This window comes from Lepisosteus oculatus, chromosome 24 (assembly GCF_040954835.1).
Source record: "Lepisosteus oculatus isolate fLepOcu1 chromosome 24, fLepOcu1.hap2, whole genome shotgun sequence".
Classification (NCBI taxonomy): domain Eukaryota; kingdom Metazoa; phylum Chordata; class Actinopteri; order Semionotiformes; family Lepisosteidae; genus Lepisosteus; species Lepisosteus oculatus.
In genome coordinates this window covers 836,928-858,705 of record NC_090719.1, presented here as the reverse complement: position 1 = coordinate 858,705, position 21,778 = coordinate 836,928, and the positions used below count along the sequence as shown (strand labels likewise).

Genomic DNA, 21,778 nt, shown 5'->3' with positions numbered 1-21,778 from the left:
TCCGAGACGCGGTGTAATTTCTTGCTGGCAGTCCCCAGCGCAACAATGCACTGCACGTCCATACTTGATTTTGACAGCATCTTCTTCCATTCCTGGCGGCCCAGATGTAGCCTTTCCAAAGGCTGGCGGATGAGAGGAAGGCATCGGATCTGGTTTCCCGGCTAGGCCCGGCTCCTGGGGCGTGGGGTGCATTCCCCTCGCGACTGCAAAAACACAGCAGCAGGTGCATCATGGAAAAACACCCCCTCGCGCTTTCCTGGGATTCCCCCAAGCAGAGCTGGTGCCCCAGAAATCTGGGCCAGACTCGGGATCTGACTTGTCCGTGGGGCCGCGGCTCGGTGGCAGATGAGGATATTTTAATTGCCCGGGCAGTTTTCTTGGAATCGGTGTGCGTGGATTTTGTTTTTGGAGAGAGTGCATCGGTTTGGCTGTGGACTGCAGCCAGTTTCTGAAGATTTTGTTCTCCAGCTGCTGCTCTCTTTGTGGAGAAGGGATTGTGGTGCTCGCTGTTCGCGAGATATTATCTTAAATTGGAGCTATTCAAGAGCCATCAAAGCCTCCTTTGTAAAACTTTAACAATAAGAAATAATTAATTCCAACATATTAAAAACAATTAAAAATGAGGTTTTTGTTCGACTTTCAATGGCACGTTTTAAAGCCAGTGGGATCTGGGATAGCAAGAGTATAATTATAAGGAGGGAAAAAAAATTCTCTTTTGAAATTCTAAGGATTAAAAAAAGGGAGGGGGGGGGGAAACTAGGGCAGTTTGATTTTTCTCTTAAAGTAATGTAACACAATTTAGATCCCTTTCTGTCTCTTGCCAATTAAAATGGAAGCGTTTTGCCATTTTTTTCCTGCATAGCTGGTTGGATCCCAGTATCTGTATCATTTCTTTCTTCTCAGCTTTTCGCGGTTTGCTTTCTTCTCGCTGCGCAGTTATTTTCCAGCTGTACTAACCTTTCCTATTCCCATGAGAAGTGCCTGGTTGGTGCCCTGTATATCTGGAGGTCCAGCGCAGATTGGCAGTGGTGCCCTTGGAGCCCATTCCCAGCGCTGTGGCCGCCTGGCGCTGAGCGTCCCCCCTGTGTTCCAGAGCCCCTCCGAGATGCCCGAGGTGCGAGACCTGTCCGACGCCCTGCCCGAGCTGCCCCTGGACCCGATCACCGGCGTGGGAGTGGTGGCGTCCCGGAACCGCGCTCCCACGGGCTATGACGTCGTGAGTCCTGCTCCTTCTCTTGTTTCTCTTGCTCAGTGCGAAATGAGAAGATCTGTATCTGGGGCCGGGGACGGAGAAAATCTCACGGGGGGGCCTGAAATTCTGACCAGGTTTGTCGACAAAACAGGTACGTTAAAAAGATCAGAAGGCTTGCTCGCCAAGTAACGGATTGTGCCAAATCCCCCCAAAAAACCCTTTTGTGGATGGGATAGGCACCCTGCGTTTTAGAAGTGAAACTCATACAAATAATCAGGCAGCTCTTCTTGTTCTTCTTTTAGCTGCAGATGTTTTAAATAGTAGGAAGTGAAAATCTTCTCGCATGCCGGACTTCCCAGTTCTTCCATGTCAAAAAAAAAACAAAACGCTTTAGAAACTGATGTCTTGGATATCAGACAACACGAGTGCAGCGATGAACAGAATTACTGCACGGAGGTTTGTTTTCTGTCAGTCAATACGTCCTGCTTCTGAGTTAAAGATTTGTTTTTTAATTCCCATTAAGGAGGATTTGCGGAGCCCTCTGATTGATTGTGATAGACTGCCAGCTTCACCCGGGGCTAATTACTTACCAAACTGTGTGGCGATTACCCATGATGCTTGGCGCTTGGGCTCCAGCTGCTTCTTAACAATTTAGTTTCCCCGTCAGGAACAAGAAGCGCCCTGTTGCACGGGGCGTCAACAAGTTCCTGCAATTAACTGCGGGGAAAAGTAGGGCAGCTGCTCCGACGGCCCCTGGGAACAGGAGGCTGTGATGCTCGGAGTTGGCTGTGGGTTTAACAAGGTGCAAAACAAACAGAAAATAGCACACGGCGTGGGATGGGCTCTTAGCTCTTTCTCCCTCTCTATCCATGTCTCCGTCCCCCCCGCTCTCTCTGGCCTCTTTCTTTCCGCACACCTGGGGTCCCTGCCTGCCGGATTTCGGCTGCGGGACAAGTGCGAAGGAGGTAGGGCGGACCTGTCAGTGCTGGGAGAACGGTGGAGGGGGCTGTGTCGCCATCGCGGCCATGCTCCCGAGTCCCAGTGTCCTCCAGCGCGACTCGGAGACGCGCTCCCCGGATCTCCCGCGCACGCCGGCAGCCTCCGCCGCGCGCGTCGCGGCCTCCCAAGGCTGTCTCCCGCCGTTCCAGGCCGAGACAACGCCGCCCGAGTCATGGGTCTTGGCGACTGTCTTGGAAAGAATCCCTTTGCAGGTTCGATCCTTGATGGATATCGCAAGCGATGCCTGAAGTGGTCGCCGACGGTGCGGGTTCGAACCGCAGGGGATCAGAACGCAGCCCTGAGAGCCGGGGCGGCGCTGCAGGCAGCTGGATAGGGCTGGCCACCTCCGAGACAGGGTGTGGGTCCTGTACATCAGGACGTTTGCAAGGCCTAACGTGTTGGAAACTGCAACTTCAGTGCGTGGAATTCCCCATAATGCACCCTGGTTTTGGGAGAGCCGGTCAGTCCTTTGAGAGGTTAAGTGTCTGAATCCCTGGTGGAAAATAGCCTGATGCACTTTGTTGGGAGGGTTGTCCTTGGAAAAAACTTGTGTACCACCGATTTACATGGGGCAGTGTAAGTGCACCCGTGTGCTTTCTGTAGTGGACTTCGAGTAATGTCGAAAAGTCAATAACACCAGATAAACGTGGGTTTTCGATTTGTTTTAGTCCTTAAGAAGTGAAACAGCATCAGAACTAATTTATAGATGTAGCATTTTTAATTATATTAGCCACAGATGATCATGTTTCTGCCCAGGCCAAAAACAATATCTACAGCAAGACTGCCCTTCGGATTTGATATTGATATGCAGTCCCCACAGCCCACTTTTACTCTTCAGCATGAGATGAACATCCCTGTGCTCCTTCGCAGCTGGCCTGGCCATTGAGCTCCCCTGCTCTTATCTTCTGTTATTGTGTCACTGGCTTAAAATGTTTTAAAAATTCTTACGAGTTCATCTTCGTCTTGCTCTCGTGCTTGAGGGTGCGTTCGGAGTAAATGAGAGTGCAGGAATTAGAGTACAGAAATAAATGAAATTCTACAGAGTAGGAGACAAATCCTGACATCGTGCGTGCTGTGTCTAATAAGATTACCAATTGCAAGAAAAATGCTCTCTAATTGAAGGACTTGGCTACATTGGGAACGTGTTAATCACACAGAAGGGACTGGCGTAGTTGGTGTCAGACGGCGGTTTCTAAAACGGAATTGTGTCAGGGCTGGCGTTCTGAAGAAGACCAAGCTGTTTGAAAAACATTTGGGGGCATTCAGAAAACAAACAGATGTAGCAAAACACTGGCTCTGAGAAACCCTTTTGATGAAAAACAGATCTGCGTCCTTTGAGAGAGTTAAGGGGAAAAAAAACAACAATTTAATTGCTTTTTATTCTGTGTTTAGCCAAAGATTGTTTTTATGTGCGTGTTTCTTTTTTCATTTCCGGGTTGTTAAACTGTCTCTTTTATTTGAATACGGGTTTGGATCTCGGGGACGGCTTGTGTGGGTGGGCCCGTCTGGATTGGATTGGGTCACAAGTCTGTGACAAGCCCAGCTCCTCTCGGAGTGGGGCGCTTTTTCATTTCCTGCCGCTCCAGTTTATTGCAGCACTTTGATCCTTTCGCTGTTTGTTTTTTTCTTTCCTGCTCTTCAGAGGTGTAGAGGTCAGACTTCTCGTGGCTTAAAGGGGACTCCTTCTGTCCACCCGTGATTAATTATCCCGTCCGGATCATTCAAAGTTGTGCTCCGTTGCTGTGGAGTTTGTCGGCAGCCACAGTTTGATTATGATGTTCATAGATCCCCCTTTAATCCGGCATGAAGATGAGAGCGATTAACTCCTTTGCCTTCCTTTTCTTGCAGTAGCGGTTCTTAATGCAGGAAGCTGCTCCTACACAAAGAGCCCAGCACATCAAACAGCTCCGCTGGGATTCTCTGCTGTTCTTAAGCTACTGTTCTTGCCCAACATCAAACACTTACAAGCATGCCGAGACAGAGTGCATCAGTCACACTTACACCAGGAGGAGAAATGGCACTTCGTTTTTAATCTGGTGCCGCGTGGAACTTCCTGCTTGTAACTTTTCCCCATTCCACCGTTCCTGCTTGGCGGTGCTGTTTACAGACCTTCGATAAGACTTTCTCATCGGGGGGGCGGCAGGGCTCCCCTTTTCCTCGTGCGGGAGGCAGGGCTCCCCGGTCTGCAGAGTGTGGTGCTCGTCGCCCAGGTCACTTCTGGATTAACCCCGTTGTCCGAATGGCTTCTTCCTCAAGGCCTGTTGCTCCACAGCTGCGATCGGGGGGCAGCAATGGAGTGTCTGTCTGCTGGCACCACTGGGAGAGAGCTTTCACACTAATCCCCTCCTTCCCATTAGATCGTTGATTTCCTTTCAGCTGTTTCTTTTTCTTTTAAGCCTTCAATGAACTGTGTTAAGAAGAAATTAATGCCTAAATTAAGCATCCTAAACCAGAATGATATACTGGGATTATTCCTTCCCCGGGAATGGTGCAAACAGGAGTTGATTGTGCCACGCAGGCTGCCCGCGGCCCCCATGTTTCATTCATGGCACATCGCCCAGCCGGCCCGCCTGTCCGGCAGCAGGAGCGCTGGGGTATTGCTCCCGTCCGGAGTGCGCGCGCGCTGCCCTTATTAATCCCCGGCTTGACTTTGCTTCTCGGAGAACAATCCCTTTGTTTGCTTTGACAGGTTGTGGTGTCTACTGACCTGGAAAAAGTGCCCAGGACTGTTTGTCTTGTAAGAAAGCAGGGGGGTTGATGGATGGCTCCTCCAGGGACTGTTCTGAGGATTGGAGGTGTCTGCTCTCCCCGGTTTGCATGATTTTCCTAAACTTGTTCACCTCACCTAATCATGAAGGGTTTTTTCAGGCCATTCATCATTATTGTCAGCCGGACTGTTCCGGGCAGGAGTCTTGCAGCATGCAGCTTCTCTTTCCTCCCAAAGGTTCGGGAGCGAATAATTAAAATAGATCTCTTGTTTCCCATGACAGCGTTTTGATGATAATTTAATCAACATTTGTTTCCGCTCTACATCCTTTTTTGTCAGCTAAAATGTGTTCTTCTAGAAGCTGCTGCCTTCAATACTGAAAATACTCTGTGTTTTTCTCTAAAAGGCTGCTGAACTTTTTAACACCAAAGCAGAGCTTCAGTGTGCGAGCTGAAGAGTCTCGGCCGGCTGTGAAGTTTGTGCGACTGCTCTCACGAAGCCGTGTCTTGTAAAGAGCTGTGGGCGCAGTTGTGCATCTGTGAATGAGAGTGGGTACTGCTTGCTTGAGTACTGGTGCACTGTCCTCGCATCCCCTCTCTCTCTATGACCAGTATGGGTTGTGGCTCTGGATTAGCTGTCCAGCGCCGGCGCAGAGACCGGTGTGTGGCTCTGGATTAGCAGTCCAGCGTCAGAGCAGTGTGTGGCTCTGGGCAGACTGCTGAACTGCCAGAAAAACCTGATCTACTGCCTAATTTTGTCAACCTGCTGCTGTATAGTGTCTGTCTAGAATGTGGGCTCTGGCTGTTTGCTTGACAGCACTGAATAAGTGGTCATGGAAGCACTGCAGCAGGCCCTGCGCCCAGCAGATCTTGTCATGCTCACAGCTGTTGTGCCAGGCCAAACCATAGTTCGTCAGTATTATTTTTAAGTGTAGAAGGTTTGGTCTTTTTCCTTATTGTTGTCAAAAGAGCCACGTCTAAGCTCTTTTTTATGCTAGGTTCTTTCCATAAGAATTAAGCCAGCAGTTGGAGAAACTGTTTTTCAGATAAAGGAAATAATTTGCTTTTCACTTGGAATGTCTCATTTAACATTTGATGAAAAACCCTTCGTGCTGATCACAGTATCACCCTTCCGCCCCCCGCATCAGAACTCGGATATGTTTGTACATGTTTTTCAGGATGCCTGCCATTTTAACACCTATGGCTGATGCAGGAGAATAGCAACGTCAGTATTTTTTTTTCCTTAATGCATGTAAAATTTCACGTGCCATTGGGGTAGGAATACATCAAACAGAGTGCAAAACCTTAACGAACACGCTAATGAACAGCTTTGTTTGCTGCCGTTTTTTTTTTTATTCAACCAGGATGCTCCCCCCCACCCCCTCCCACCTCGGCGAGTCCCATCACCCTTTCATGGAGCATTCGCAAAAAAAAAAGAAAAAAAAAGTTTCACTCTCCTCGTTAGACCAGATCTTTGTCAGGCTGTCTTTAATCACCGTAGTCTCCCGAGACGATATTTTTAGCTCCCTTTTTGGAGTTGGAGCTCTCTCGTACCTGGTGCAGGGAACTAATGAGATGCTGTGAGAGCCCAGGCAAGCGTTAATTAAGTAAAATATGCAAGGAAGAAAGCGCACACACACACACTGCACATACATTAACTTTTATCCCACCTCACACATGCACTTTCCTCCTTGTTTTTCACAGATTTCACAAACAACAGATGGCTTAGATGCCGACCTGTGGAAGGACGGCTTATTCAAATCCAAGGTCACACGGTATCTCTGTTTCACGAGAGCGTTCTCCAAAGAAAACGTAAGTACCACCGCGCGTCTGCTTGGAAGCTTTGAGCGCAGGGCTCGGCCTCTCGTGGGGCGGTCGCAGGGCCTGGGTGTGTCCACAGGCCCGGGCAGCAGGGCGCTCTGAAGCCTGGCAGTCCGGTTTGGAAACCATGAGATGGGTTGAGTGCACCGGGTTCTGCGGCTGCCACGCTGGTCTTCCTGGGCATGGGTAAACCAGAGCCATTGTCCGGCTCACACACGTATAGTTTTCCCCAGTGGGTTGCCATTGTGGTTATTCATAGGGGAAAACAAAATCAACAAACTGTTTCTTCTTTTGGTCTTTTCCATTCTAAACCTGCGCCCAGTAGACTGTTCGGACCCCTCCCAGCGTTTCTTCAAAGATTCTGTCCGACTCGGGGGTGGGGTGGGGGGGCAAAAAAAGAGAACTTTGAACATTAAAGTCCCGCGTTATCAGAAACGACACTTCAAACGTGTAACCCGACGTGCGGGACAGAGTGTCTTTTGTTCTCGTTGTGCTGGGAGTCTTGTGCGTGGGCAGTAATCGGAGTGCTTCTGGGGCCGTGTGTGTGGTGCATGCCAAAACATGAAACCCCAACAGTTCCTGAACAGCAGCTCAGAGGTCTGTATGATTGGCAGGAGATGGAACAGCCCTGATTCCCTTTTCACTCTTTGGTCTGCAGTAATGTACAAGACATCCTCATCATATGGGGAAATCGCTTGTTCCGAACTTCGACTCCGTCCAAGCTGTAATTATCGATTAAGAGTCGACCCCTCCTCTCCGGGGTCTTCGTTTTCCTCTGCTCCCTCGCTCTTCCAGTGGGGGTGGGGCTCCGGATGGCAGGAAGCATGATGTTATTTTAAGATTACATCTCGGTTTGCTGATCGTTCCAGGGAAGTGCTGTGCAGAGGGCGAAAATGAGCCCCTTGGGCTAATGAGCATGACAGACATGTTAGAACTTTAAATTCATTTTATCACACGGTGTCAGCGTTACAGGGGACATCTGGACCTGCTTTCACACTGGGGCTCTTCAGTCATTAGCATACATCCCTCATTGTAAAGCTGGAAAAGCTGCAAGCTGGTGGAAATCTTGGCACATTTTAACCCTTCAACATGCCTTTTCTCTGCGGGGGCTGTGGGGCCATAACTTCGTTCGGCGCCTTTTAGGAAAAACCAAGGTCAGATTTAGTGCACGATGACTAAGACGATACAAGCAAATTAAAATACCAGAGGATCATCGGAATGTCCTTTAGCCTAGAGCTTAACATTGCAACTCAGCCTTTTTTCTGATGTAGAATTGTTAAACCCTCTCCTCTCTGAACTGTAGAACAACTCTCCGAATAATATAATACGATGTGTTGCAAGTTGAGCTCCACCTTAAAAGTTTTTTCTCCCCAGTGCCTCGTGTGTGACGGGCTCTGGCACAGTGCTGCACATGGCCCTGTCACCTGTCCCATCTCGGAAAAGCCCAGTGTCCTTTACTTATGAAGCTGGCTTTCCATGTTCCACATTGCAGCATAATCCGTAGTTCTCACTTCTTTTCCCCTTGGAATCCTCCTCCAGTTAGGATAAATTCAGTCGCTGCAAATCCTCCTTAAACTGTGACCCTCTTTCCTGGATTGTGGCACGTCACAGCCCTGTTGCTGTTATAGGGAATCAGATTCCTCCTAACTGAAGTTGGATTGTTGGGATAGACATGACACCTGGCCAACACAATGGGGAGGGTCTGTGCTTGGCAGAGCTTGTGCATCGAAGACACAATCCTGTGGCGACTGTCCTCCTCTCTGAGTGTTCAGTACTCAAGTCTTTCAGAAGATCTGATGGCTTTATGCCAACCTGGTTCATTGGAAAAATGCAAAATTATGCTTTTGCATTTTTTTCTGTTCTCCCTTATTAGGCCTGAATTAAAACTCTGGCGCTTACTGCAAATCTCCAATCCCAAATTCCAAATGCAGCACCTCCTGACAGCTTCCTGCTGGCCTATACCTGCCCTGTTGTTGTGGGGGGAGTTTTCATTGAATCTGGTCGTTGGTTGTTTTGTAGAGGAAAGGAAACAATACCTACCTGCGCTTGAGAGTCAGCAATGTTAGTGGCAAAATGGATTGAAATTTTTTTAAGCGGTTTCGTCAAAATGATATCTGGGTTTCGAATTGTTACAAAATTGAAGTTCTTGTATTTATAGGGAATGTGGTGGAGGTGTGGAGTCATTGAATAATGAGTGTTGAGAGCTTGATGTGCTGCTAAATCTTCTCATCCTTGAAAACACTTAAGTGCGGCGTGCCGAGAGAGGTCGATCTGAGCTGCAGAGTTTTAGTATGTATCACACAATTGCCATTTCTCTTGTGTCTCTGTATCATTTTAAAATGAGCGTCCATACCAGTTTAAGGACTTTGATACAAATAAAACATGACAGTACCATCAACAAAAGCTATTTTGTCTGCCAGTCAATATTGCTCCTGCTGTAATTATCTATGACAAAAACAGATTCTGCAAAATTAGCCACTGAATTATGTGGTAGGAAGAAAACAGTTTGTGATTTATCATACTCTAGGTTGGAGGTAGATGGCCCTTTGTCAGGTCCTGATGGGAGAAATCTTTCTTCTTGTGTTGCTTAAAAAAATGGTTTCATGCATAGTAATAACATTCATCCGTATTCCGCCTTAAGTCTGAATAAAAACTATGAATAAAAAATGGTTTTAATGGTAATGACTGCCACATAACACACACAGCGGAATCCAGAGCTCCGAACTCGTCATGTCATGGCTAAGTTGTTTCGCTTCCTTGCAGAATGCTGCGGATTATTGCAATTTATTATTGCAGAAACGAAACCCTAATGAATAAAAAGCAGGTAGGCAGACTGTTTGAGACGAGAACAAAGCCTGAGTCGTTGGGCGATGCCGGGGGCCCAGGAGGTGCCGTACGGAAGGCTCTTCCGGACCATCCGGCAGCCTGGCGGTGCTTTTCCTCCTGCTCCGTGTGGGATTTCTGCCAGTCTGAACGAGCTGGGACAAGAGGGCTATCGCCGACGTGTCCGTCTAAAATCCAGAACCATGCCCTGCATCGTACGCTTATACCACAACCACAATAGACCACCACCGTATCTTCTTATCGCTTGTGAGTGTCCCTGAACGTCTTCCCGGTAACTGAAGGGCCCGTGTTTGTCTGCAGACTCTATAGAAGATCTAGCCTGACTGCCCCCTGCTTTGTCAGATGTAAGGCAGTTAACCCCAGTCGGTGCCCCAAGTGGCTCCGTGTCTATCAAAGATTTTCACCAAGATTGTACAAGACGCGTTTTCTACCTTCTGAAAGATGGCGAACCCATAGAAGACATTTTCAGCGTTCTTGAGTTTTTGAGGGGAGTCCCTAAACCATTGCAGAAAGCCCTGGGTTCTTGCTGACATGCTATTTTTTTCCTTTTTTAAGAGCCATTTAGGTAATGTGCTGGTCGACATGAAGCTGATTGATATAAAAGACACCCTGCCAGTGGGCTTCATTCCTATTCAGGAGATGGTGGATACACGTAAGCAAGCGTTTTCCTAGAAATGTAACATCACGAGCCTTTTTATTTATTTCATTTTGTTCTGTTTTGACTACCTCAGACAAAATGGTGCTTATTCCCTGAAGACAGCTTTGCTTGAGATGCTGAATATTTTATAGCACGAATTCGGCTAATTTATGAGAATCTTTTGGGATAAAATAAACATATTTTTCCCTGGAGGGAGCAAGGAGGGAATCATGAGTCATTGTTTATCTGAGCATGAGTGATGCCTTTCGTTATGTTGGATTTATTTATTTATGTATTTATTTTGGATGAGTATGAGTAGATAGCGGTTATCTAATATTAATGATTCACGCGTTCCCAACTGGATCAGCGCTTTCCGAGTTCTCTCTTTTACTGTATCCTGTCTCTGCCTCTACAGCTCAGTGCTTAAATCCTTTGAGTTTTCATTACCAAGATAGAAAGTAATGCTGGTTGTATCAGTCTCAGTATGTAATGAAAGATATGGTGTGTGTGTGTGTATATATATACGGAGTTTATATTTATACCTGTCTCCAAGGGCTGGGGAATGGGAAGAGCCAATTAATATTAATTTCTGTAATATATTAAATATGATTTGTTACTAATAATGCAAAACCTGTATAGTTGTACAAGAGATAAAATCAATGCAACCTTGTGGCTGATAGGAAATAAATAGCTATGCTTGTGCATTTGGGTTACTTCTTTGAAGCTGCAGTGTGTTTGTGTTTACAACCGCTATTGTGTTCACATAGTTTTTGTTCAGACGAGCAAGGCCAGTCCGCTTGCAAGAGCTGGCTGGGTGATCAGAGCTCCAGAGACGCTCACAGAGGAATCCGGGCTTTCACCTGGAAGGTGGATCAGAGTCAAGAGATGGGCCGCTGACTCATTGCTCGTTTTGTCCACAGAGGAGCAGGCTTTCCGGAAAAGGAGGCTGTGTATAAAGTTTATTCCTCGGGACTCGACCGAAGCCGCTATCTGTGACATCCGAATTCTTGGGAAATCTAAACAGGCTCCCCCGCAGTATACATTTATAGGGTGAGTAGTTTGCCTGCTTAATGTGTGGTAGTTGAGGGTCGAGCTGACCACATGTTCTGCTCGCCAAGGGAATGCAAGAAAACTCACGAGTCACCGTGCCCGGTAATCAAGGCATGCAGCTGAACTGCTGTGTTCCGTGGTGTCCAGGTGGAGATAATCACGTGGAGGTTTTAGGTTTTCTCTTTGGATGCCGAGCCCTGGTGCGGTGACTCTGAATAGGTTCCAGCGTACTCCTTGTTGTACCCTCCTGCTTCAGTCAGGCTTTGATTAGGACTGACTGGGCAGCGGGCAGCCTGCTCGTCTCCAGGCTCCAGAGCAGAAACCTGCCGACAGCCACGCAGGTTGGCTGGGAGAGCTGGTTCCCTGTGCAGCCTGGGGCACCTGCGACAGCCACATTATGGCCAATGACAGAACCCTTGGTGATCTCGGTTAGATTCTGTTTTTTTTATGTGCTTTATAGAGTTAATAAACTAAAACATGCGTCTTCTGCTATAACCAGACACAATCCACTGTGTGTGACAACACAGGCTTACTGACCATGGCCCTGAGGTAAGATCTGCATAGCACTTCTCGGTTTACAGTGTTCATTTAAGTACACAACCTTGTTAGATCCTTGTTTAAAGTCTCGGTTTTTTGTTTACTGTCTAATGCTCAGCAAAATAATGACTAAGCCGAGGCATGCGACAGGAGAATGACCGTGTTTTCAGGGTTAAATATTGGTTGTGTGCCGCTTGTCTTGTAGAGAGCTGAACAACATGGGAATCTGGTACCGAATGGGTAGAGTACCGAGGACACAGGAACCTTCTCAACCTCCGACGCCCACCTCTCAAACAGTCACCACTGCGGCCCCCCCAGGGCCCAACCTGCCCAGGTAGGCACAGCTCCTGCCTCTCCCCTCCCTGAACGCTGTGCACGGCTCCTGCCTCAAGCACTGAGCCCATACCAGTCACTACAGTACCTTGAGAGCATCAGCAATTGTGATCCATCACTATTGAGGAAGAACCGAATCTGTCCCTCTCACAACTGCAGGGCTCGTGGTGGGAATACACCAGGTCTGTACCTGAATATTGCCCGTCATTTCCTCCTAAAACAGTGCGCAGCAGTACAATGCTAAATTAAAGCACTGGCAGTGAAAAAGTTCCTGTAACCTAACATGGTTGTGCAGTGTCTGGGACAGAAGGTAAGTCAGGCTTGCTAAACTGCTGCTCTTTGCTGTGACTCCTGGGAGAGGGCAACAAGTCACTTTCTGACCGAGCTGGAGGGAGCACAGATGTGGTCAGGACTCGGCCCGGAGAGAGAGAGAGCTGGCCGGGGATGTGTTTGGCTAGCCGGGAGTTTATAGCCACTTAACCATGGCGTTTACACAGGCTGCAGGGATGGAGAGGAGCACTTTGTACTCCTTCCAGATCAGGCAGCTGAATCATTTATGAAGAGGAAGCGCTGACAGTTTGTTAAGCAAATTGTAAATAAACAGTTGCAAAACCGCACAAGAGGAAAAACGCTCATAGTTGCCAGATGAAGAACTCGGCTCCTCCTCCTCGGGCACGCGTGTCGGACAGCTGTGTCCATCATGGCCAGATACAGCTGCCTATGGAGGGCTTGTGTTTTGATGGTAAAATCTACAGAAGGGTTTTCTGGGACTTATGCTAGATAGTTGGCAACGCTTGAGTCCGAGTGTTGATCCTGTGACCCTTCACATTAGGGCTCATGCAATGGGTTCACTTTGGTCTCTGGTTCCTGAGCCCGTTAATGGTTCAGCATTAATTACCTTACTATACTTCTGACACTGGCCTGCTGGTTTGACAGGTTAGACAGCACCTCTGTCTTCTCCGTCATTCAGGTTGTGTCAAAACTGCATTACAGGTGTCTGTGTTGGTCCCCCCCTGCTTTCTGCTTTTGATGTGCGCTTTCAAGTTAGCAGGAACTGCAGAAACAAATTGGACCTTGGAGCAGCGCTTTCTCTGTGAAGCATGCTGAGATCACAGGCTGTGCAACTTGGGCTTGCTGTATTAAAATTCTGTGCTTGCTCTAGGATGGTTTTACATCCATAAATACATATGCAAACATGAACAGAAATAGTCTCGGACACCCTGAAATGCACTTAAGGAATGGGTATGTGTATAATTCGGCTTAAGAGAAACATGATTTTTTTTAAAGTTTAGTGAGCAGAAATAATAGAGGAGGTTTTTCTTGACAGACGGAGTTGGACGTTTTATTTTGTTTCTTGCTGTTTTTCATGCTTGTGGGTTTCACAATCACCAATCCTCCTAATGATGTGAAGTATCGGTCTACTTTTAATCACCCTCCCTGCTTACAGAAGATATTGTAATGCTAGCAGTACTGGCTCAGCAGAGTTGATGAACTGGAACTGCATCATTGTGAGAGCCAGGAAAGGCAATTTTAGTCTCCAGTGTGCCTTTCTTAAACGGGCAACCAGCAGGCGTTGGACATGACCGGAATGGGCTTCGACCAATCTTAATAAATGTGAATTTAAGATCAAAACTGTTTTTCGAAAACCATTTTTCTCCATTTTTCTTTTTTTGTTTCTTTTTTCTCCGAGATATTACAATTAAAAGCTTTTTCCCTCCCCCATACCTCTAAAACCATCTTTGAACATTGAAGAGTTAAAAGGCAACTGTGTCCAGGCCGTTTTTGGCCTTTTCTACCTATGCTCTGGGTCAGCCGTGGTGTTTGAGAACTTGCAGCCTGTGGCCTTCGGCAGTCCGCTCTTCGGCTGCAAGAGAGTTCTAGAGGCAGTCGGTAAAAAAAGGCACGCCGTGCTTGGGAGAGGTCGTTAATATGGTGGGAAGACCCAGCAGAACAAAATGGCGCCCTTCCGGTATTTTCCCAAAGTAGACAAGACCACTTTCCTGAAGCTCTTTCCACCTGTCGGAACTCCTGCGTCCGGAAGATGACTTCGAGTGCCGGGCCTGTTCGGGCCTTGCTCCAGGCAGCCGGCTGGCTCCTTTCGTTTGTCCATCTGGGCTCCACTCAGCGGCCGCCGCTGTGTGCCCGTGTGTCTCGTGGCGAGCAAGTTGGGGTGTGCGGAAAGACACATTTCCTATTGCAAGAAATTGTTTGCGGCCAGTAAAGTGATCTTGTCTCATCCGTCTCGGCCCTCTTGGTTTCGCCGATCTGTCGCCGCCTGCGGTTTGGTGTGAAACTTTGCGGAGTCGCAGCGACCGGTGTCTGAGCCCTGTAGGAGCTGTGATTTTCAGAGCGTTCCACATTTAGCCGAGAATGTAGGACATGGAGCCAGGCGCTCTGCTGCTCTCGGCTTCGCTTACAGAGCTGTCCAGCAGGCTCCAGACAGCCTTCCGAGAAACTGTGAGATCTGCTTTCTTGTCTTCTCTCGCCAGCTCTTCGAAGAGTTTTTTTCTCCCCCCGTTTTTATGAAACCAAATAAAACGAACGCAGGTCGCGTTCTTCCGAGGCATTGGTAAATATTTGTCCAGCCATGTTTAAGTGGTCAGTCTTTGCAGCTGTCCACGGTGTTAATCTGGTGGGAAAATGTGTTGGGTTTTCTAACCATTGCTGACAAAAATCATTATCCCTGGGCTCTCCCTGGTTAAGGAGCAATTTATTTTCCATAAGCCAAGTATACAGTTTATTGAAATTCTGTCATAAATGGCTCTGAAACTCATTTGTAATCTCAGCTGATAGCAGAAAAGAAGCGTGCATTTGTTTGGCTTTTAAGGAAATATTTTGTTGACTTAAAAGTGTTTGTATGGCATAGATTTAGGTCTACCAGTTCTTAAAGTAAACAAAAAAGTATAATATAAGCCGTTAAAGACAAAGTTATTCACAGTATCGACTTTTTCAGGCATTTATTTATTGGAAAAACCCACAGCTAGGCAAAACCACAGATTCCCAATTGCTAAAACAGGAGGAATCGCTCTCTGAAGTGCAACTTTTAAAGGGGAAAGATTAAACGTCAGCGAAGCCAGGATTTTTTTAAGGAGTTGAGTCAAATGTAGAAAAAATTCAGCTTGAAATCCATGAGGGTGAAAACCCCCAACACTCATTTTAAGATGGCTAATAGTTTCATCCAGACACGCTTTTGGTTTTTTCCTGTTTTGCAGATTGCTATTGTGGAATAAGAAATAAGGTGGAATTCTTTAACATTCACTCATTTAAATTAATATAGCGTTGTGTGAGGTTTACAAGATGCTTGGTTAATCAATTAACTGCCCGTGCAAATACGCAAATTACAGATAATTGCATCAAATGCCGAAACATTTCATAGCTTAACACCTTTTAGGACACTTCGTAGAAGTGAGTTGCAATCTTCAGCTCAGTCTTTGCTGATGAAGTTAAATTGGAAGACAGCGCTGGGGCGACCAGCGAGCTGCTGGGAAAGCTGTGCAGGAGCTGGGGTGCTGGGAAGCTGCGGTCAACATGCAGTTCCAGGCTGGGTGCCTGGCCGCGCTGGTAGTTACCGCGCAGCTCCGCGGAAGGTTGCGAGAGGAACGCTCGGGTCAGGAGTCAAGGGTCAGGGGTCAGTGAAGGGCGCGTCGGCCTCACAGGGTTCAGAAGCTGAGTGCAGAGCATTTCGCTCTCCGTTCTCCCATCTTGACAGGGCCTTTTTTATGTCCGGGGGTGTGGAAATATGAATCTGTCTGTCTCTCATGTTTTAGAAGGTGACTGATGAGCCGGGAGTCCACAGAATTCAGGTGTCTTTGGTCTCTCATTGACGGAATGCAGCCGTCGCTCTTTATGATAGACCGTAATTTAAAGACCTGTCTTCTGAAGTACATCTCTCGCTCTGCTTGCCAGAGGGCAGAGTGCTGCCCAGGGCCCTGGCCAGACTTGGCAGTCATCACTCTGCGTCGCCCATTACAGACGCGCCTGATCCACAGCAGGTTTGATTCTTCCTGCTGTGGGAAAGGATGCGCTTTTTTTTTGTGGGACTTATTCGGCTTTGTTTAGTCTTTTTCATCCCTTTATGAGGTCGCTGCTCTGTATGAACCAGTTTTTGCAGGTTGATTTGTTTTTCAATAGTGGTGGGCTGTTCTCGGACGATGATCTCACTCTTGAGAGTTTTGTCTGTAGACTTGAGAAGAGCCGGTGCAAATTCTGAAATCTCTTCAGCTGTGGGCACTGCATCCATCTTTTTTTGTGAGCTAGTTTTTATTAATATTTTAAAAAGTTCCAAAAATAAAACAAGAACAAAATAATAACACATTTCTCTCTTCCTGCAGTGCCTGTGGTGCTTCACTCTTACGTTTTGACCAAAGCACTTTTATAATAAAGTCAGACAGCTCTGCTAGTGCTGTAATAATTCAGCCACATCGGCAGCATTCCAAGCCTCCTTATTCCACATAGTTACAGCTGCTTGTAGCGGAAAACTAATGGAGGATCCGCAGCCCTTCTCCTGGAGGCCCAGTGTGACTTGACCAGGGATCCCCCAATATCTGTGCAGGAGGACTGGTGTGTCTACAAGTTTCCAGTCCAGCTGGCTCCATGAAGGCCTGAATCAGCTCGTTAATTGGACCATTTAAACAGCTTCTCCAAGCTCTTCAGATGCTGGTGCCTTAAAGAGAGCTGGGGACAGACAAAGTGGGACCAACACTGCACTGTTTTAGGACACTTTTGTCTTCTCCCATTGCACGATAAGATTCATCATTGCTTCCCTCTGTCTCACTCGTTACTGTGATCTCTTTGATCGCCTGGTCCTCTGCATACTGGATGAATGCATCACTGGTTTAGTTCAATTCTGGATCAAAACGTTTCATTTACCAATCTTTAAATGGGAATTGGGAGTGGATTGATTACCTATTTTATGCCTGACACCTGGACTCAACTTTTCCCTTTCATGCGACGTTGCTGAATTGTGCTTGTGTTTCCCTGCTGCACCTTCTTTGCTGCCATGATTGCTGCCTCTTGTATTGGTCTTCCTCCTATACAAGAATTTGTTCTCAACTAACTGATCTGGTTAAATAAATATGATTTTTGTACAGATTTAGAGGGCTGTTAGGTACTTCCGATTAATATTTGAGTAAGCAAATTCAGACAATATTTGAGTGAGAAGGTTGGTCCTGATGTCAGTATGTCTAGCGAGCAGATTTTTCTTCCTCTTTGTTCCTGGCGCCACATTGTTGCCAACATATATCAACATATTCATATAAAAACACAAACGGGCACTGTTATTTACAGCAGCCAAGCACTTTGGTCCAGCATTTTTTCTGGCTCAAGACCGGGGCAGCTGCGTCCCTCAATGACAGAGGATGTGACAGATTCAGAAGGACACTGAACACGTAGGTCTCCTTAGGCAAACCTAAGGCTCTCCCTGGACCAGAACACGCATCAGAATATTGCTGCATCTCCCACTCGGAGATGGGGTTGATGACGATATCCTTTTCAAGGTTGCATGCCCCGCCCCCTGCTGGTGCAGGCGTCCTGAGGCCTGGCGTGACCTGGTACACCCCCGCCCCCCCGCCCCTCTGTCCAGGCCTGGCTGAGACTGACCAGACTGACCGGGTGCTGATCGTGATGCTCAGTGGCTGCACAGTGATCCATACAGGTTCTCTAAAGCCCCCCTCCATCCCCGGACACGTAACGTGATTATCAGTATGCAGTCTGTTCCCACCGCCCTGACAGGGAAGATGGAGGAATCCTGGAAGTGAAAATCCTGAAGCCGGGAAGCACGTTCATTTTTATTATGGAGACACGAGCTTGAAGAGAATTGCGAAAATGAGTCCATCTGCTCGAGTCAGTGTCTGCTCGTCTAAAAGTGTTATTAAAGTTGTTTACTGTGCTGGAATGTACAGAAGAGTAAATCTGCAGGGCATCCGAAGAGTTTGACCACTGGCCCCACTGGGGGTTAGCCTGTTTTCTCCATGCTGCGGTCGACGGCTGCAATACCAACTCAGTCCAATTAATTTTATACCCTGATCGAGCGCCGAAACCATCAGGTATTGTTAGCAGATGAGGCAGGGAGTGGGAGACATTGTCTACGTATAACAGTATATCATTGGCATAATGCGATGTGCAGTGCGGAGTACTGTTAACCGAAATAGGGGCAGAACACGAGATTGACAGACAGCTTGAGCTAGTGGTTCCAAAGACGAGGCAAAAAAAAAAATGAGGTGAAAGTGGGCATCCCTGACAAGTGTCCCAAGAGACTGCAAATGGAGAATGAACACACTTTCTGCCGGCTGACCTCGCTGCTGAAGGCTTGGCGGGCAGTATTAACGGGTCAGGTGTTAATGAAACTGTTCCCAGACCCATGTGATCAAGCACTGACCTCAGATCTTCCCACTCGTGCTGCTTGGGAAGACCAGCGCCCTTTAATTGAGCCCAGCTGATCGCTGTGTACTAATTTGGCCATGAAGGTCACACAGTGTACAGCCAGGCACCAGAGGAGATAAAAGGGATGCCATCCCTCCGTGGCTGGAAGGGTAGGGTACACTCTGGGTGGAAAGCCAGTCCATCGCGGGGGATCTCCGCCTTTTTCAAGATTCGGGTTTTCTTGTTCCTCTGAAGTGTTTGCGGAACTCAAAACGGGACCTGATCGGGTCCGGAAAGACGCGCGTCAGGAGTCGTGCCGTCAGAGCCAGGAAGTTCACCCTTTTGTTGTGTCTCGAACCAGCTACTCGAGCTCATACAGGGATACAAGCAACTCCTCTATATCTGTCTCTGTATGGACAAAGACAAGATAAGTGACGACTGACAAAACCTTCTCAAACTTTTCCTCAGCAAATCCCGTCTGCTTTAGAATTAAACTGGGAAACTCTATGGTTTATCTGCATGGGAATGGATATGCATTACACCAGTGCTCATCCAACAGCAGAAGGCATTCTCTGCTCTTAAAGTCTGTAAATAGTGGGGACATCAGCCCCTGAAGTAACCGCTTTTATCAACCTTGTATCAGAAATTCATCACTGTGGATGCAAATTCTATCATTTTCTGTCGAGGTTGATTTCCAATGTATTGGTCTCATAAAAAGTTTGGTGCACTCTAGAATTTGGCTTTCCAATTCATTAATTTCACTTAAATGAAATGTATGCAGTTGTGAGGCAGATACAGCAGAATTTATACTGAAGCCTTCAGTTGCTTTCCATATAACAGCAGAGTTCTTTGACCGAGTCTTGGTACAAAACAATACATTCATCAAAATATAGCTTGCGTTTAGAACCCCATCCAAAGTGTCTCCTTTTGTTGTAGCACAGTATTGAAATGGGCAGTGGGCACGTTAGGATTTATCAGCTACAGAAATTTGCATATTGAGCTGATCGCGCCATGGGTAGTATCTTCAGTTTCTCAGGGTACTAGTCTCTACTGTTTGTCAGCTTTGTGATTCATGTCAGCATTCATATCTGTGCCCAGTATCACAGTAGCCACGGTGAGGTCCAGCAGGGATTTGGTCTGGAGATCAAAGAAAATCTGTGGTTTTAATGTAGAGGTGAGGTGTGAAATAAAACTCAAGCTAGTTTTTTTACCCGAGATATTAGTTTTCAGATATGCCAGTCAGCTCCTCGCCCTCAATGTAGAAATGTAGAAATCTTCAAACTCCTTGATAGCCACCCTTTGTTGAAATGACTTGCATGAAAAGCACACATGACAGCCACTGATTGACAATGGAGAGACACAATGACAGGGATAGAAATGAAATCCTTAACCTTTCACTTTAACAGGGTACCACACTCCCCCCCCATCACCAACAACGACAACAGAATGCCCCCACCTGCCCAAAACACCCCAGCGACCCCTGATAATGCACACAATCTCAGAAATAAGTGAGGGAGTGGAAAAAAGTCACACGAATTGCCACATGCCTTCATCGGGAAGTAAATGGGTATAAAACATTCCTATTCTTCTGAACTGCCGAAAAACTGTTATAAGACAACTAGGAATGTACCTTGTAAACAAATATCAGTTTCAACAGTATTTCAACGATCTCAGAAATAAGTGAGAGAGTGGAAGAAAGTGCAGAGGGTTCGAGTCACCTTGGATGACATCTGACATCGATACCCCTTCCCATTTTCCAGCGGAAGGACCTGTAAAGAGGAAATCGGATGGCATGATAGGCAACTCAGTAAAGATCGGACCACATCAGCAGCAGCCCTGTCTGCTTGCCCAGCAACATGAGCAGTAGGGGCTCTGTATAAGCAATCCCAAGACAGGACAGCAGAGGGAAGGCACGGGTACAACATAGTGTCAGCATCTCTAAACTGCAGTGGTACACGCCAACCAGATTCATCGCCACCTTCCCAAGAGCATCGTCTTTCAGCAAGAGTCCTGAGAGAAGAATATCCTTAATCCAAATAGTGGCCAAAGAATAGGATATCCATTCTTTCCAACTGTAGACAGCTGGTCCATCGTGTTCCCTGGGCAGATTGAACGCAAGGGATGAGACTAGCTTCATAATGTAATGACTACGAGGGGTTAAGAAAACTAATAGATCTAATAAATATTAGGCATTTGGAAGCGAAGATAATCAAAATCCCAGTCCTAAGAAATTCCCTATTCCAAATGTAAATAATGTAAGAAGTGTGTATGAAGCCTGTGATAGAAGAATACAACCAGAGAAAGTCAATCTTTTGGTTTTGCTCCTGAAATCCATTAGATCATGCATTTAGAGGGGTAAAGTGATTGATAGTACCAATAATGGAAAGATGTGGTTTAATTCTATCTTATCTGACACATTGAGCCCTTCGGATCTTGTGATTTCCTCCCATTCCTGCGCCGAAGTGAGATACAGTTGAGGTAAGAGGGACTATATGCCAGCCAACTCCGCAATCTCCTCACTTCCAGGGACAAAGTTCTGTTCTGGGCCATCGCAGAGCTAAGCAGGCCAGACCTCATGGCGTCTTTCAGTGGTGATTTTGCAGTGATTTTTGGGGGCTTATTGTCGCTTCCAGAAGAGCAGCCGACATTGTTTCTGTGTCCCATCGTCATGTCCCAGTACGGTTGTGCCAAAGCTGGAGACCACACAGGACTTGTTTCTTTTATAGGAATGTGCCGGGGGTTGCCCTGCGCCGTTCCTGCTGGCTTACCTTCTGTGCAGAGCTTCTGTTTTGCCATCTTGCATTCCAGGATCACCGCAGGAATGTTCGCACCCTTCCTCTGTTCCCTTGTTTCGCCAGAGACAAAGTCCGGGTTTTGAAATCTGTTGCCCAGTGCTAGCGGTTGAGTCTGATCCTATCACAGCAGTGTGCAAACTCACTGCTGCGGTCTCACGGTTCACAGGCTGCTTTTTCAGTGACCACTAGCGCAGCTCGGACGTTTGGGCCAGTTTTACTCAAGAGTTTTCTGTTCTTTCAGTTTGTTCTTAATTGGTGCAGAAACTGAAGTCCCTGATATTCTGCATAAGACCCCAATACAAAGAGAAGTGAATGAAACTTTGAACCAAAGACAGGCGGTGAAGTATGCTGACTGTTCGGTAGAATGGTTTTGTTTTGCTTTGTCAGAAACTGTGGTGTAGGTTCATGGAGATCTCAACAGGCTCACCTGTTTTCATCATTTCAGTTGTTGCCTTAAATGGGTTGGTGGTTTACGAGTTAAAACCTGTAATTGTTTAAATCTTC

General features: G+C 47.0%; 1 protein-coding gene across 3 annotated transcripts in view; it reads left to right on the top strand.

Moving 5' to 3' along the window:
* Positions 1–21,778, top strand: part of LOC102694443 (multivesicular body subunit 12B) — a 57,319-nt gene that overhangs the window by 6,716 nt on the left and 28,825 nt on the right. For all 3 annotated transcript variants that reach the window (XM_069183140.1, XM_069183139.1, XM_015366816.2), the window contains exons 2-6: positions 1,094–1,216; positions 6,602–6,709; positions 10,118–10,214; positions 11,120–11,249; positions 11,992–12,120. In XM_069183140.1, the coding sequence (XP_069039241.1) occupies positions 1,106–1,216; positions 6,602–6,709; positions 10,118–10,214; positions 11,120–11,249; positions 11,992–12,120 (575 nt within the window). In that variant the 5' untranslated portion in view covers positions 1,094–1,105. The remainder of the gene's footprint in view (positions 1–1,093; positions 1,217–6,601; positions 6,710–10,117; positions 10,215–11,119; positions 11,250–11,991; positions 12,121–21,778) is intronic.